The 17,221-nt window shown below is 41.0% G+C and overlaps 1 protein-coding gene across 2 annotated transcripts in view; it reads left to right on the forward strand.

Moving 5' to 3' along the window:
- The window catches only part of POLE2 (DNA polymerase epsilon 2, accessory subunit), a 343,546-nt gene extending 329,953 nt beyond the window's left edge, over positions 1-13,593 (forward strand). For both annotated transcript variants that reach the window (XM_058540622.1, XM_058540621.1), the window contains 9 exons: positions 2,767-2,939; positions 4,052-4,141; positions 4,317-4,371; positions 4,964-5,023; positions 5,111-5,188; positions 7,501-7,609; positions 8,464-8,640; positions 10,668-10,735; positions 13,466-13,593. In XM_058540622.1, the coding sequence (XP_058396605.1) occupies positions 2,767-2,939; positions 4,052-4,141; positions 4,317-4,371; positions 4,964-5,023; positions 5,111-5,188; positions 7,501-7,609; positions 8,464-8,640; positions 10,668-10,735; positions 13,466-13,484 (829 nt within the window). In that variant the 3' untranslated portion in view covers positions 13,485-13,593. The remainder of the gene's footprint in view (positions 1-2,766; positions 2,940-4,051; positions 4,142-4,316; positions 4,372-4,963; positions 5,024-5,110; positions 5,189-7,500; positions 7,610-8,463; positions 8,641-10,667; positions 10,736-13,465) is intronic.
- The last annotated feature ends 3,628 nt before the right edge of the window (positions 13,594-17,221 follow it).

Genomic DNA, 17,221 nt, shown 5'->3' on the forward strand with positions numbered 1-17,221 from the left:
GTTATAAATTACTTTTCTCTTAAAATACCTTCAAGGGGCTGGCCTGGTGGCATAGTGGTTAAGTTCGCGCATTCTGCTTCGGCGGCCCGGGGTTCACAGATTCGGATCCTGGGTGCGGACCTACTCACTACTCAGGAAGCCATGCTGATGTGGTGTCCAATATAGAAGAGCTACATCTCTACAACTATGATACACAACTATGTACTGGGGCTTTGGAGAGAAAAAAGGAAAAAAAGGAGGAAAGATTGGCAACAGATGTTAGCACAGGGCCAATCTTCCTGGAAAAAAACCTTCAAAATAAAATTCAGAGGGCTGTAGTCTGGTGGTAGTCATTGGATTCAACAACAGATATTTTATTGAGTACTTTGTATATGTAAAATACTGTTTTAGGGATACAAATAAGTACAAAGAGGTCTATAACATGGTCCCGCCCCAAAAGAATTTACACTGACCTAATAATGCCTTCCCACTATGGCATAGTTTATCATTTTTTTAGGATGCAGGTTTGCCGGGACTTCACTGCTGTCTTGCTAAGTCTTTCACTGGTACAGTGCATGTGATTTGTGTTTTCTGAGCCCAACGTGTTGTTCGAGTTCCTAGAATTCCTAGAATATTTCTTTCTTTTCAGATTGAAAGCTTAGGAAAATAGGTACTGTCAGCCTTTCCTCTCACTCCTGTCTTTGCACCTTGTATTTTATGAACCAAGGATGGAACATGTTAATAAGGCTTTTTTGAGCTTTACTTTCTCAAGATTCAGCTGAATAGGTATTCTTTGTGTGATGCTCTGGTTTATGTGTGGGTATATACTTAATTGAAATTGTTGTACAATTGTATCAGCTTACTGCATTCTCTGATAACTGCAAGGTTACAACCGAGAGGCCACACCTTTGAAAATGCCCAGTCCAGTTGGTGGCACCAGTGACAAGTACCACATCTGGGAGTTCATGGTCCCTGAGGGCTTTCTGTACATTCTCTCCTTCAGTCCTTCTAACCCTTGCAGTAGGTGTGAATCCAGCCGTGCCCCATTTGAGGACCCTTGGGTTAAGAGGGGTTGGGTAGCTTGTCCAAAGTCACAAACGTGTTAGTAGCAAAAATGTGTTTTGATCCCAAGATTTCTGACTCCAGCCATTATGCTGCATTGGAAAAGCAGTTGAGTCACTTAAAAAAATGTTTTTTCATTTTATGCAAGTAGCATATGATTGCTAAAAAATTTAGAAAATACATAAAGGCACAAAAAAGGAAAGAAGTACCTATAATTCCACCAAACATAGAGAAAAACTGTTAGTATATATATTACACATATTAACATTCTCTATATATAGTTTACATTATATATACACATTATATATATAGCAGATCCTCATTATCCACAGATTCTCGTGAAAACGTGTGTGTAACCGTAGAATCAGCGCTCGTGGGGCTGTAGCGGCCATTCGCACACATGCGCAGAACGAGCGGAGCCGGGCCGGGAGGCGCTGCCCTGGTTCGGCCTCCTGCAGAGCCGGCCGGAGGGCGGAGTGGGCAGGGGCGCGCAGTGCGGCCTCTCGGGTGTGGACGGGATTTGAAACCCAGCGCTGGCACGTGGTGGTGGGGCGCCCTCAGCCAGGTCGCTTAACCCTTCTGACCCTGGAGCTCGATTTCTCTTTTGTAAAATAAAGAACATAGACTCTGCCAAGATGAGGTTTTTTAGGGTTTAAGATTATATCTATCTAAGTATATACGTACATATTTTCCTTAGGAGCGAGGGTTCAGCATTCCCTAATGCAGTGTTTGCAGTGACTTTATAAAACACGACTGCAGCAAATAACAAGATAAATACACACGTACACAGAGTTTCTTTTCGTGCCTGGATACATAGGTCTGTATCATTTTTTTGACGCTAAAAATGGACACACATTGCTTTGTAACCTTCTTCTTTTAGAAATATGCAGTCAACATTTTTCATTACCATGAAATATTGTTTTATGACATGATTTGTGACATTCAGCAAATAGTTTTGAGCGCATGCTGTATTGCCCCGGGCTCTGTGCTAGGTGTTGAGGGGTGGGGGGGGATAGACATGAAACCAGCACCCGAATAATGAGCTGATTACAGATTTCTTAAGTTCCACAAAGGAGAACTTCAGGTCCTACAAGAGTGTCTGATGGGAAATCGCACCTCTTTTGGGATCCTCGGGATGCTTCTCTGGATTGGTAACCGTTAAGCTGGAAACTGCAGGATGGCAGCCAGTGAAGGGAGGCCGGGTCTGTGGAAGACCCCTGTTTCCTGCTGACACTTTCCTGACAAGCTCTAAGCTTCCCTCCAGATTTTCACAATTCTGGGATGTAGGTCAGTCTTTGTGGACATTGTAATTCCTTAGAACAAATTTCTACAAGTGGAATTGTTTGGTCAAATGGCTTAGCACTTTTTTTGAGCACTTTTACTAGGTATTGTTCAAATTGAGTACCCATTTCTCCTACTTTCAACTACATAGAAAATTATGATTTAGTTTAATATTTGCTTTAGTCAGTTTTAAAAGGCACAGATATAGCCTGTACTTAAGTATTTTCTTTACTGCTTCTGTATTGCTTCCTTTCTCCTTTGAGAATATTTAAAGAAATTTGTTTGCTCTTTAAGTGCTACAAATAGTATGTTTTCATGGTACTGTTTACATTGATGGGAAAGTAACCCCATCAGATAGGAAGAAGCTAAATTTGTAAAATTATTAGAAGAATATCTCCAACAGAATGTAGGCTAGAAGATAATAATTATGTTGTAATTCCCTAGGGCATACTATGGAAATATTAATTTTTTTGGAGGACCTTCTAACACATCTGTGAAGACTTCTGCAAAACTGAAGCAACTAGAAGATGAGAATAAAGACGCCATGTTTGTGTTTCTGTCTGATGTCTGGTTGGACCAAGTAGAAGTGTTGGAAAAGCTGCACACCATGTTTTCTGGTAGCTGTCACTTTTTTCTGTTCTTTTTTGAACTCTTATGACGGGTCATGTCTTAAAACTAAATTCTTTAAAAATGTGTCTTTCTGAGTAGTCTATTTTTAAAAAATATTTTAAATGAGTTTATCTTTTTTTTTTTTCTTTTTTGAACTCTTATGAGGGGTCATGTCTTAAAACTAAATTCTTTAAAAATGTGTCTTTCTGAGTAGTCTATTTTTAAAAAATATTTTAAATGAGTTTATCTTTTTTTTTTTTTTTTTTTGTGAGGAAGATCAGCCCTGTGCTAACATCTGCCAATCCTCCTCTTTCTTTGCTGAGGAAGACTGGCCCTGGGCTAACATCCATGCCCATTTTCCTCCACTCCACATGGGACGCCGCCACAGCAAGTCTTGCCAAGCAGTGTGTCGGTGCACGCCCGGGATCTGAACCGGTGAACCCTGGGCCGCCGCAGTGGAGCGTGGACACTTAACTGCTTGCGCCACCGGGCCGGCCTGTAAATGAGTTTATCTTAAAGACTTAAATTTTTACATTTGAAAAATACCTGTATGTGTGTGTATATGTCATGATAAATAAGAATCAGTCCTAAGTGTAGTCTGAGAGTGGGTAAGAGCGTTGGCTTTGGGGTCTGACAGAACTGGGTGTAAGCTGCAGCCTGATGCCTTGGGAGGTTACTCAGTCTCTGAGCTTGTGGGGACATTGTGAGGATTAATCAAGCCATCACAGGGCCTGGCATGTTAAGTCCTCAGTAAATGGCACTATTACTACTACTATTTTTAAATAGTAAGTTGTTAATAAAATGAGCTATTATTAAAATAGTAAGTTGTGGGAGCTGGCCCAGTGGCCTAGTGGTTAAGTTCATGTGCTCCACTTTGGTGGCCCAGGGTTCACAGGTTTGAATCCCAGGCGTGGACCTACACACCACTCGTCAAGCCATGCTGTGGTGGCATCCCACATACAAAATAGAGGAAGATGGGCACAGATGTTAGCTCAGGGCCAATCTTCCTCACCAAAAAAAAAAAAAGTAAGTTTTTATTAGTAAAACCCCGTGGTTAAAGGGTTTTTAACCTGATTTCTAGACTAGAAAAAGTGATGTTCATTTATTCCCTTATTTTTAGGTTATTCACCAGCGCCTCCAACCTGCTTTATTCTGTGTGGTAATTTCTCATCCGCACCGTATGGAAAAAATCAAGTTCAAGCTTTGAAAGGTATTGAGGATCTATTGAATAAGTGTAACTACGTTAAAATAAACTAAATTGATAAGAAATGATCTATAATATTTTAATTTCATTCCAAAGATGTCGGGTTGTATCTAATCAAAGACAATTTGATTTTTATGTGCATTATATGCAAATTAAATTTAATATCCCTTTAAAATTTTAGATTCCCTTAAAACTTTGGCAGACATAATATGTGAATATCCAAATATTCACCAAAGGTAATGATTTCTACTGTTATATTTTTTATTTAAACAGTTTTGTTTAAAAAAAACAAAAAATGAATTCTAAGTTTGAAATCAGTGATTATTAAGAGATGAATGGAAGAAAAAGTTAAGAAAATTAGTATAGCTAAGAGAGAAAATTCTCCTCACATCACGATAATGTACGTTACACTGCACTAGAGATTTATCGTGAAAAGTATCAAAAGGAAGAGTGATAACTTCAACCATATTTTGAATTCCTTGGTGACGTTACTCAGGTGTCTAGAGCTGTACTCTTCAGTGTGATAGTCGCAGGCTACAGGTGTCTCTTTACACTTCAAGTTAAATAAAATTTAAAATTCAGTTGCGCTAGCCACAGTCCACGTACTCAGTAATTGGACAGTACAGATATAGAACGTTTCCAGCATTTCAGAAACGCCTGCTCGTCAGTGTTGGTCTGGGGACTTTTAGTAGTTCATTTATTAAAACGCATGAAACAAAAATTTTTTTAAATTCATTATTTAATTAAAGGCAATGACTTGTTTTTAGATTATTGGATGGTGTTGCAATAATATATATTTTAAATGACTTATGTTGAATTTTGCTACAGTAGTCGTTTTGTGTTTGTACCTGGTCCAGAGGATCCTGGATTTGGTTCCATCTTACCAAGGTAAGCTTTATTCAGATTTTTGTAACAGTAAGGAAAATTCTGTAAAATTTAAAAATATACATGGTATCACATAAGTTGTTTTTCTAGGCCACCACTTGCTGAAAGCATCACCAGTGAATTCAGACAAAGAGTACCATTTTCAGTTTTTACTACTAATCCTTGCAGGTAAATATTAGAATTTTGTGTTACATTTCGTTTCCTTTCATTTAAAAATTAACTTAATTCTTGGGGCTGGCCCTGTGGCCTAGTGGTTAATTTCAGTGTGCTCCACTTCAGCAGCCCGGATTCAGTTCCCAGGTGCAGACCTACAACACTCATCAGCCATGCTGTGGCAGCAACCCACATACAAAATAGAGGAAGACTGACACAGATGTTAGCTCAGGGAGAATCTTCCTCAGCAAAAAAAACAAAAAATTTAGGGGCTGGTCCAGTGGCGTAGCTGTTGGGTGGGTTCGTGTGCTCTGCTTCAGCGGCCCCGGGGTTCACCGGTTTGAATCCTGGGCGCAGATCTACTCACCACTCATTAAGCCACGCTGAGGCGGCGTCCCACATAGAAGAGCTACAACTCTACAACTATGATATACAACTATGTACTGGGGCTTTGGGGAGGAAAAGGAAAAAAAGAAGAAGATTGGCAACAGATGTTAGCACAGGGCCAATCTTCCTCTAAAAAAAAAATTTAGCTTGCTTCTTAAAATTTGTCTCTGAATTTTGACTGCTATGGGATAAATATAAAAAAATTCTATTTATTTTAGTTTTCTCAAAACTTTGAAAATATTTTGCCTCTATTTAAATAATTCACTAATAATGAATTTAGAAGCTTGAATAATGGGTGGAGATTTAAAAATAGATATTCTCATTACACACCCTTTAAGGAGAATTATAGGAAGATAAATGGAAAGATGACACGTTTACTGTGTGCGCTGCTCGCTGTGGTCACAGGCTCTGACAGAGGGGATGCCCTCACTCCGTGGTTCTCTCTTTTCGGCCTACATTCACCCCTTCCGTGACCTTATCAAGTCCATGGCTGTCAGTACCATCTATGTATTGACAGCTCCCCATCTGTGTCCCCAGCTCGGACCTTCCTCTCAGACTCCAGACTCACGCATCCAGTAACCTCTTCATCTCCCTTGGGTGTCTAATGACAACGTCAGTCAGAACCTCTGGTCTTCCCGTCTTCCTCCCTGCTGTCAGCCCCAGCCTGTCCTGTAGCCGTCCCCACCTTAGTTTATGGCACCTTTATCTTTCTGGTCATTCAGGCCAAAAACCTTGGGGTATCTCCTCACATGTGGTTTTTCAGGGAGTCCTTCAAAAATTTGAAGGAAAACTTCAAAATATATCCAGAATCTGGCCACCTCTCTACACTCTACCTTTCTACTATCTTGTGCAGCCCAGATTGCTGTTGCAGCCTCCGAGTTGGTCTTTAGTTTCTACCCCGCCCTCCCCCTAGTCTGTTTTTCACATAGTGTCAGAGTGGTCCTTTACAGCCTAAGGTTTATCACATCCTTTATGATCCTGACAGGTGGGGCCCTTCAGGTGATTCAGGAACAGCATATCCTTGCAGTGGTGGTCAGGGCCCTGCATGATCTGGCCCAATTCCATCTCTAATTTCCTCTCCTCATTTATTCCAGCCACTCTGGCCTCCTGTTCCTCAGAGGTACCAGGCATGCTTCATCTTAGGGCCTCTGCTCTACCTGGTCCCTCTGCCTGCAGTGTCCTCCCTCTGCCTGTCTGCTAGACTGACTCTCTCACCTCCTTCAAGTCCGTGCTCAAACCAAGCTTCTTTATGAGCCCGACCTGTTCTGAGCATCCTGTTTAATTCTCCAGCCTTCTAGACCTTCTCTTCCCACAAATGATCCTGGTAGCCTTTTTCCCACACACTAAATCATCCTCCAACATACTGTATACCTAACTTGTTTATTGTTTACTTTCTCTGCCCGCCTACCCCCATTAGAATGTAAACGGCATGGAGGCTGGTGTCTTTTGTGCTGTTCATTCATCCCTAGAATAATGCAGGACACACACATACTAAGAGCTCAGTAGGGCCAGCCGGGTGGCGTAGCGGTTGGGTTCACATGTTCTACTTTGGTGGCCCAGGGTTCGCTGGTTAGGATCCTGGGCGCGGACCTACTCGCTGCTCATCAGGCCACACTGGGGCAGCGTCCCACATGCAGGAACTGGAAGGACCTGCAGCTGGGATATGCAACTATGTGCTGGTGCCTTGGGGAGAAAAAAGAAAACAAAAGAGGAAGATTGGCAACAGATGTTAGCTCAGGGCCAGTCTTCCTCAGAAAAAAAAAAAAATAGCTCAGTAAATAACTGTCAAATAAATGGATGAATAGGTAAATTCTGGTTGCATTTTTGCTGTAGTGAACAATGGGAAGTGGGATGGCTTTGTATTATAAAACATTTTGCCTTTAAAATTCTCTCATATTTTGTCCTGTGGAAGTCAGATTCAACTAGCGTTTTCATTTCAGAATTCAGTATTGTACACAAGAAATTATTGTCTTTCGTGAAGACTTAGTGAATAAAATGTGCAGAAACTGTGTCCGTTTTCCTAGTAACAATTTGGATATTCCTAACCATGTAAGTTTAAGTCTTCTTTATAAAGTGTCGTACATGTTGCATTATATAAAATTTTGTTAAGCCACTTAATAATTTGCCCTTTTGTTATGTCTATTTATAGTTCAAAATAATTTGAACATACTCTTGCCAGTAAGCTAATTTTTGTTACTAAGTCAGTGTGTCTCAACTTTCTTAGTGAAGTATCCCCGAATGGGCAGAGGAAAGCCCAGAATGAGCAGGAAATTTCTTTGGAGCTTCTTGTTTTGCCTTTAGAACTCATGAATCATGTTGTACTTCAAAAAATATATATATATTTTAATAAAATGTTCATGTTTATGATGTTTATTAAATATTTCATATGGTATGTCCACATCAGTAGGAGGTGTAGTGTTTATCTTGTAGCTCTAAGATTCCCTGACATACAGTTGTAAATCCCTGGTTTCATGTACCCCCACTTATGATGTATGGAAGTAGGTCATAGAGAGTATTTTTAGTATTTATAATATTTAAAGTGTATGCTGGCTAAATATCTATTCTTGGCATTACTCAAGCTGTGGAATTACTTTTAGATGAACAGAATTAGTAAATGAGCTTATTATACAGCTATAAGTACAGTGGCTCCAATATGACTTATTTGGGGGAATAGCTTTTATGGTATATGGTATTAAATGAAAACTCATAGATTTCTCCTAAAATACAGGATAGTTCATTTCATTTTATATCAGTGTTTCCCAAAGCTCTGTGATTCAGTTTTCCCAATTGTTTCTCAAATTTTCTAAGTCTTTTTGGTAATTAATGTTTAATTAGCAATTATTTGTTAGCTATCTTAACGTTCACAAAAGAACTGAAGTTTGTTTTGTATCACCCTTTTGTAGTTTGTAAAGACCATCTTGTCCCAGGGACACCTGACTCCTCTCCCGCTCTACGTGTGCCCGGTCTACTGGGCATACGACTACGCCCTGAGAGTGTACCCTGTGCCTGATCTGCTTGTCATCGCGGACAAATACGACCCTTTCACCTTGACCAACACCGAATGCCTCTGCGTGAACCCTGTAAGAATGCAGTTAACGTTACGCAGTCATAGTTTGTCAAGAGGAGAGGGTTATTTCTTTAAATTTAAGATACAGCTTTAATAAATTACTGTTGGAGTAAAAATATACTATTAATGAAACACTGAATTAATTTGGTATACACAGAATTTTTTTTTTCTTTTCTTGAGGAAGATCAGCCCTGAGCTAACATCCATGCTAATCCTCCTCTGTTTGCTGAGGAAGACTGGCTCTGAGCTAACATCTATTGCCAATCCTCCTCCTTTTTTCCCTGAAGCCTCAGTAGTTTTATGTCATAGTTGCACATCCTTCTAGTTGCTGTGTGTGGAATGCCACCTCAGCATGGCCGGAGAAGTGGTGTGTTGGTGTGCGCCCGGGATCCAAACCCTGGCTGCCAGTGGTGGAGCGTGCGCACTTAACCGCTAAGCCACGGGGCCGGCCCAACACACAGAAAATTTTTAAACTTTCAATATATTGTGTGACTATAAAGTAATGTGACTTTTTCTAAAAAACAAATGCAGCAAAACTTATAAATCCAAATGAGTATTTTCCCCTTCAGAGTAGCGTACCTTGGGATTCCTTTCTGGAAATTGCTTTCAGAGCCTGTATCCCATTCTCCTTAAGTATATTAATGGCACTTGTCTTTTGAGGATGATTTTGGTTTTTCGAAATTGCCCAAGTCCCAAAAATCTAAGCCTGATGAGTGTGGAAATTCTTATTGGGATACATTTTATTATTTCATTTTTATGCAGAACCTTGAGATTGCTTCAGAATCCTGAAGTTGCTTCTGAATTTCTACAGAAGTATGATTGACTTTTTGAACTTGGGGAATAAATGTGCATAAACGTTGTTTATGTCAAACAAATATCTTCACTAGTGATTTTTAATCTGTATGCTTCGTCAAGTCTTGTGAATTTTAGACTTGAATACTTTTTTGTTTCATCTAGGTCATTTCTAGAAACATCATGCTTTACTACTGGTTACTGCTTTCCTCAAACACACATTCACTTTGTCCAGCTTCCTCTAAGACAGGGTTTCTCAGCCACAGAAGTATTGACACTTTGGACCAGATAGTTAGGTGTTGTGGGCACTGTCCTGTGCCTCGTAGCATGTTGAGCAGAACTCCTGGCCTCTACCCACCAGATGCCAGGAGCAGTACCCAGTTGTGACAATGGGAAATGTCTCCAGATATTTGCCAAATGTCCCCTAGGGGACAAAATTTGTCTCTTATTGAGAACCGCTGCTCTAAGGATGAGCGTAGTCAACAGATTTGGTTTCATTGTTTGAAATTTGTGGCCTGATTTTTGTAGAATCTTTCTTCACATTCCAATAATCTTTCACAGTGAGGCTATTTCCTTATTTAAATTGAACTCTTTGGGCATTCTCATAGTTAATATTCTATTTGAAAACACTTTATTTCTGGATTTTTCCACTTTTCATCCTATAGGTGAGTAAACAACCACCTTCTACACCATCATTGCATCTTTTTTACCTTTTGGGCGAGCCCAAACTTGCTTTTGACATTGCTTCATCCCTTCTTGATACTTCCTCACATTGATGAGTGCCTGTGATGGGCCAGAAAAGACGGTCCCTGCTCACTGCCTTTAGGCTTTAGGAACGGACAGACAACTGTACGTGATTACTGCTCAGCTGCTTTACGGGCACAGGAGAGGGGCAGTAAACTCAGATTTTCACTGGCGAGAGGGCCAGGAAAGATTTCTTGAACATGTTTGAGTGGCTTTCAAATGTATTGAGCATCACACAGTGCTGTCTATTTCTTTACTAAGTAGCACCTCCCCTGAGCATTTCCAGTCACACCTGTTAGCATAAGACTGTCAGCCAGCTTGAAAGACTTTTGCTTCAGGTGGGTCATAGTAATACCTTCTCTCTATAAATATCACGCAGAAATCTGCCTCATTACTTTGTAGTCACATCTTGTAACTTAAGTCATGCCAAGGAATTTGATTTAAAAAATAAGAATTCTTTTATACCAGTTGAGTATTCACTTACAGGCATTTTTCTCCCCAAAGGGCTCTTTTCCAAGAAGTGGATTTTCATTCAAAGTTTTTTATCCTTCCAGTAAGACCATAGAAGACAGGTAAGTGTGCCCACAGCAACAGCAGAAGGAGCTGTCTCCTGGTTACATTGCTAAAAAGCAGATGTTTTGTAGGTGTGTTTCTTTGAAAATGTCTACAGTAGCCCACTGGAAATGTTCTGGCTGAACTTACTGTGGTCATGCTGTGTGACATAGAATCGTGTACTTGATGGCACGTTTGTGAATGAAGCAGATCGAGAACTGTTTCCTGAGGCAGATCTTGGTCCAGCTGTGGAGGGGGCTGGTTCTACAGGCTGACTCCTGGTGATGCTCTCACCGTCCCGAGAGGTCAGCCCTGCCCTCCGCATGGTTGATTCTCAAAGCCTAGGTAATCTGCCTTAAATTGGCAGCAAGAAGTGGTGGGGTGCTGGGTGTGAGTGTGCTGGTGGTGAGGGGCTGGGGTTAGAGGGAGTTTATGGGGGAAAAGAGAAAGCAGCACCTGGTGGGTAGTGGTTCTCAGAGTGATCTATAGATCACCTGCATCCATGTCCTCCAGCATGTCTAGTTCCAGGACCCCACCCCAGACTGGTCAATAACTCTCTAGTTGTAGGGCCCAGGAATAGGCGTTTTCAACACTGTTTCCCTTGGATTCGGGCATCCTAACATGCAATTTCTCAGTTAATTGTATTTTGAAAAAGCTCCCACCTTCGGTTAAGAACAAGTAACCAGATAACTGCCCTCTAGGTTCTTGTCAGAGAATATAATCTTGAACCCAGCTCAGTTGTCTTTTGGTAATTAACATATTTATTCAAATAAAAATGAACATATGATAAAAATTTCAAACAATGCTTAAAAGTATAAAATTGAAAAGGAAAAATACCTCTGCTTCCCAACCTTGAAACTTTGACTAACAGTTTCTTATATATTTCTTGGAAAAGAATTTATGCATTCTTTTTGCTGCTCAGTACTCATAGAGGATTAAAGTCCATTCACTTCATGAGATATTCTAAATTTTATTCTTGGATTCACTCATTTGACGCGTATTTGATTCATACTGTGTTCCAGGCACTGCTTAGTTTCAGCAATATAACCAGACAGATACTCTCTTAAAGGTCGCAGATATTCTAGCCCCTATTGCATAAGCCTAGTGTGTTTGACTTCACCTAGCCCACAGTGAACCCTAAAAAAAAATTGGTGGGCCGCCTATAGGTAAGGGCACGCGCTCTTCTACAGTCTCCTCGCTCATGTTGTCCACACCTGGATGCCCGAGAGCATTTGATTTTGTGACCCCAGGACTAAGTCGCCTCTGAGGCCATCTGCCTGGCACGTATTTTGTCCACCTTTAGATTGACTTTTACCGAATTGAGATTTGGCATAAAACATTCTGCTATGAAACCAGTACTGGGAACTCTGAACAGGTCTGTTTCCGTCCCAGACACCTGTTTATCTTGGGGAGACTGTAAATCTGATAGACTCCCCTTGCCTGAGCTGCAGGAAGCACAACCCACCTGCACAGCTGCAGGGGCATCACCAGCGTAAGTGTGGGGCGCAGCCTTGGCTCCATCTTTTCTGACCCTAACTGTCCCCTTACCTGAATTTCCTCATGTACCTACTTCTATGTTTTTATTCCATCTATCTCTGCAAACATTTTATCTTCTTTTTCTTAAGGAGTTGGGCTATAAATAAATCAACCACAGGAGGAAGTTACCTGCTTTATTAATTTTGGTGGCACACACACCAGGTCCAGTTCTTGTAATGCTCCCTGCCTGCCAGGCAGAGGTGGTGTGTGTTCCGGGCACTGTATGCAGCTGTCTGTGAGCGTCTCAGCACACCGCCTGCGAGGCCACCTGTGCCTGTCCCTCCTGAGCTTCCAGCTGATGCTCACTGTTGAGATGGTTGGTCCCTTCATCCTCTGTGGACTCGGGTGCTGAAAAGCCTGACATAATTTCCAGGCTATAATTTAGTACTGATTATTTGAGGAATTTTTTCAGTGCTGGATCAAACAAGTTGATGTATGTTTATTTTTGAGAAAAAATTTTCAAGATACAGTGAAATCATATTGCAGAGTTAATCACAGAAACATAGTCAAAGTAGATAAGGTCAATCCTGTTTGAACGTGTACTCTCAAATACAGTTGTTTTATTTAAAAAACACAATATGGTGACGTAGGGGAGAAATACCCATTCTCACACATAGTTGGTCAGAATAAGAAATGGTAAAAACCTTTATGGAGGGGAATTTGACAAGGTTTCTTAGGACCTAACTGCATATACCAGCAATTCCATTTCTAGGAATTTATCCGACAGGTACACTTAGCTTGTGCACAGAAGTAGGTACAGCTGTTTTTACTGTAGTTTTTGTAATAGCAAAACAGTTTAAGTGTATATCCATTTAAATGTGTATACTTATTCAGAACTTTTCTAATTTATTTAAATGTCAAAGCCATAAAGGAAGGGATTAGTTTTAAAAATTATAGATAAATATAATGTATTACTAATTGAAAAAAGGTGTAGAATAGTGTTCACAGTACTCTGCCACTTGTGTGTGTGTTTAAAGCATATCCCCACGTACACACAGGCTCATGTATGATTAGGCTGTCTATAAGGATGTATAGTTGCTTCTGGGGAGCAGAAGTAGACTGTGAGACTGACTTATTTTTCACTGTGTCCCCTTTTGAATTTGAAACAATGCAAGTATTCACCTGTTTTTAAAATTAACTAAAACTAAATATTAAGAAATGGACAATAACAGGTCTCTAAACTATTTAATTTTATGAATATTTTCTATTTTCAGCAAACTTCAAGGTTTCTGAGATTCTTAAAGACCATCTGAAGAAGCAAAATTCACCAATTTTCTGTTTAATTTTATATTTTATGTAATTTTGATATTAAGTTACAATAAAATTATGGTAAACTTTAGAATGTTCTGCTTAAATTTGTATTTTATGAAATTTTGATATTAAGTTATAATAAACATGATGGTATACTTTACAAAGTTTTATAGGAAAAATATTTTCTGCATAGTCTTCTAAGAAAAATATGAAAATATATAAAAAATCTAATGATACATTTCCACTCAAAAACTAAAGGTTCATTATTTCTTTTGTGTGTGTGTGAGGAAGATCAGCCCTGAGCTAACATTCATGCCTATCCTCCTCTTTTTTTTGCTGAGGAAGACTGGCCCTGGGCCAACATCCATGGCCACCGTCCTCCACTTTATATGGGATGCTGCCACAGTATGGCCTGACAAGCGGTGCATTGGTGCGTGCCTGGGATCCAAACCCGGGCCGCCAGCAGCACAGCTCACGCACTTAACCGCTATGCCATGGGGCCGGCCCAGGTTCATTATTTCTATGCTAGTCATACGCTGTCCATTTTAAGAAAAACAAAGATATTTAAAATTTTCTGAATCATTGTTTTAGTCTAGCTTAGGTTTTTATCATCATAAGAGTCCTAACAGTATATTAAGCAATTTTCAAATTGTTCAAATTTCAAGTCACAAATTTATTCTAATGATAGTGAAAACCTTTGTTTCAGGATATTACCATGATAGTTGTTACATAATTACCTTTTGGCACTGGAAATTTAAAAACACACAGTTCCCACAATTTTTACATTTAGAAGACATAAAGTTTACTCAGAAGCAGCTTGTTTTGCTGTTTTGGGTGAAGTCACTCAGCGCCGTCTCCTTCCTTACCTTTTAGTTTATGGTGTTGCAACACAGCCCAGAATCAACCTGGATGACAGGAAGTCTTTAGGTAGAGGTACAAAGAGTGTTTCCCATGCAGGAGTAACCTCAATATTACAAAGAACCTGGGATAGAAGACATTTCTTTCAAAGAAAATTAGCTTTTTGGGGAAGAGATACTGATTAAAAAATTAAAATGACAATTGAAAATTCCTGAAGGAAACTGAATCTGAATGTAGTGATAAGTGAATTAACAGTAAAGGATGAAGTGGCAATTTGAGTTGTGGTTAGAAGATGGAAAATTGGAGGAGAATGTTAGAAGGGGCCTGATGTTAGAAGAGCAAGACTTAGCTTTAATTTTAAGAATAGCCTGGAAAAACTGAAGTTAAAGATGAAATCAAGGCATAAATTCAAAAGCTAATACATTGCTTGGAACAATGTACAATTTGGGTCTTGAGAGTGGTAGTGAAACAGACAGACAAGGCTGGTCCATTTACAGAACCATAGAACTAAATATGAATGATGGTTAGAAAGTTATAAATGGAAACTGGATACCAAGTCTCCCTCATTCAGTCAACAAATACTTGCTTCTATAGTTAAAGATGGGCTTTTTGAGATCTTTTCAGGAACACAGTCAACGGCTAGAAAGATAGGGTGCATTTAGGATTCAGCAAGGTGAAAAGAGAGGAAGCAAGGCAGTTAACTAAGAGCAGGCAAGTTGCCAGAACCAGGCAATAAGTTCCGGAGTGAGATAAGGCAGGAACTAGAAGCGGCTGGGATCAGTAGCATCTGGGAACGAACAGGGAGCAGAAGTCTGCAAGACGAGCAGCGGAGGAGCAGCAGGGAGGGGAGCAGCAGAGACGCCTGTGTTTAATCAGCTGAAGCACGGCTGACCTCAGAGCAGGAATCAGCACGAGGCATTGCCACGTGCAGGTCCCTCAGAGCAGGGGCCAGGCAGCCAGGACAGGAGGGGAGTGGGCACGATTCTCCACTGCGAGAGGAGCCAGCACTCAGGCTCCGTGTGGGGAAACCAGAGGTGGCAGGCGCTGGGCAGACGGGAGCACCCAGCCCAGCCACGGGCGCTCGGCAGTCCTGCGCTGTTCTGCTTCAGCCAGGTGTGGCCAGGCAGGAATGCCGGCCTACCTGGCCATTTGTGGGAAATCGGGAGTTTCAGGTAAACCATCCCAATGTGTCAAGCACTGGTGACTAATTTAAATCGCAGTTTGCACCAAAGAGGACATGATTACAGACTGGATGGTGCCCATGAACTGCTTCTCTGCCTTATAAGCACAGGAATTTAATCTTGTGTTTTAAAATATCCCTATTAAATAGTAAGATGAGGTGGGTCCCAATCTACTGTGGAATTCACTGTGACCTCTTGTGGTGGTGACCGCCCAGAGCAGGCAGACAGAACTGAAACGGAGGCTTCACGCTGACCCTGTGCCAGCCACATGTTTTCTGTGGAGCCGAGGCCCCAACCGGCGTGTTCACCCTGTGAAGCTCCACTTTCACGGTGCTTGGACTCTCGGCTTCATTTTAGACAGGTCTTCTGAATTAAAAAAAGGGGTGGATTGGGAAAGGGGCTTTAAACCACTCCTCTCATTCCTTAAGACCACATTAAATGCTTCCTCTATGAGGCACTAAGTGCTGCTTCTTCACTGTGCAACTTAATGCCCATTACCTTTAATTTATACATGAGGAAAACAGGCACAGGGAGGTTAAGTTGCTCAAGGTCACACAGCTGGTAAGGGTCAGGGCCAAGATGACCCCGGTTATTTGCCTCACCCACATTGTACTGTCTCGCCTCTCTATACCTCCTCACTGAGCAGTAATTCTTACTCCACACTACTGCAGCTATGCAGGATCATTTATCTAGAGCAGCGTTTTAATCTGAAGGTTGAGCTCATCAGAGGGTTAAAATATTAATGGGTCACAGCACAATAGGAACTTCCACTGTATTAAGTATCGTTTCCTGAGAGAGACTGTTGTTTCAGTTATGTGTTAGAACATGCAGCAGCTGGCATGTTCTGTCACAGCTGTCTCACTTGCTGAGGCCTCAGGCTGTCTCCTCTGGACCTCTACTTCTCAAGAGTCCTCTCCTTGCTGGTGTTGAAAAGATCCCAAGTGCAGTGTTTGTGGAAGGATGAGATACAGCAGTTTGCAATGAGGGGTTAATAACTGATAATGGCCCTGAAAGTCTCTTCAATAAGTGGTACTGGGAAAACGGGACAGCCACATGAAAAAAAAAGACAATAGACCATTATCTTACACCATACACAAAAATTAACTCAAAATGGATTAAAGACTAGAATGTAAGACCTGAAACCATAAAACTCCTACAAGAAAACATAAGCAGGGCCGGCCCTGTAGCTTAGTGATTAAGTGCGCGCGCTCCACTACTGGTGGCCCAGGTTCAGATCCCGGGCGCGCACCAATGCGCCGCTTCTCCGGCCATGCTGAGGCCGCATCCCACATACAGCAACTAGAAGGATGTGCAACTATGACACACAACTATCTACTGGGGTTTTGGCGGCGGGGGGGGGGGGGAAGGAGGAGGATTGGCAATAGATGTTAGCTCAGAGCCGGTCTTCCTCAGCAAAAAGAGGAGGATTAGCATGGATGTTAGCTCAGGGCTTATCTTCCTCACCAAAAAAAAAAAAAAAAGAAAGAAAGAAAAAAGAAAACATAAGCAGTATGCTCTTTGACATTGGTCTTAGCAGCATCTTTTTGAATACCATGTCTCCTTAGGCAAGAGAAAGAATAGGAAAAAAAAAATGGGACTCCATCAAACTAAAAAGCTTCTGCACAGCAAAGGAAACCATCAACAAAATGAAAAGACAACATAATAATTGGGAGAAGATAT

The sequence above is a fragment of the Diceros bicornis genome, chromosome 5 (genome assembly GCF_020826845.1).
Source record: "Diceros bicornis minor isolate mBicDic1 chromosome 5, mDicBic1.mat.cur, whole genome shotgun sequence".
NCBI classification, from domain to species: Eukaryota; Metazoa; Chordata; class Mammalia; order Perissodactyla; family Rhinocerotidae; genus Diceros; species Diceros bicornis.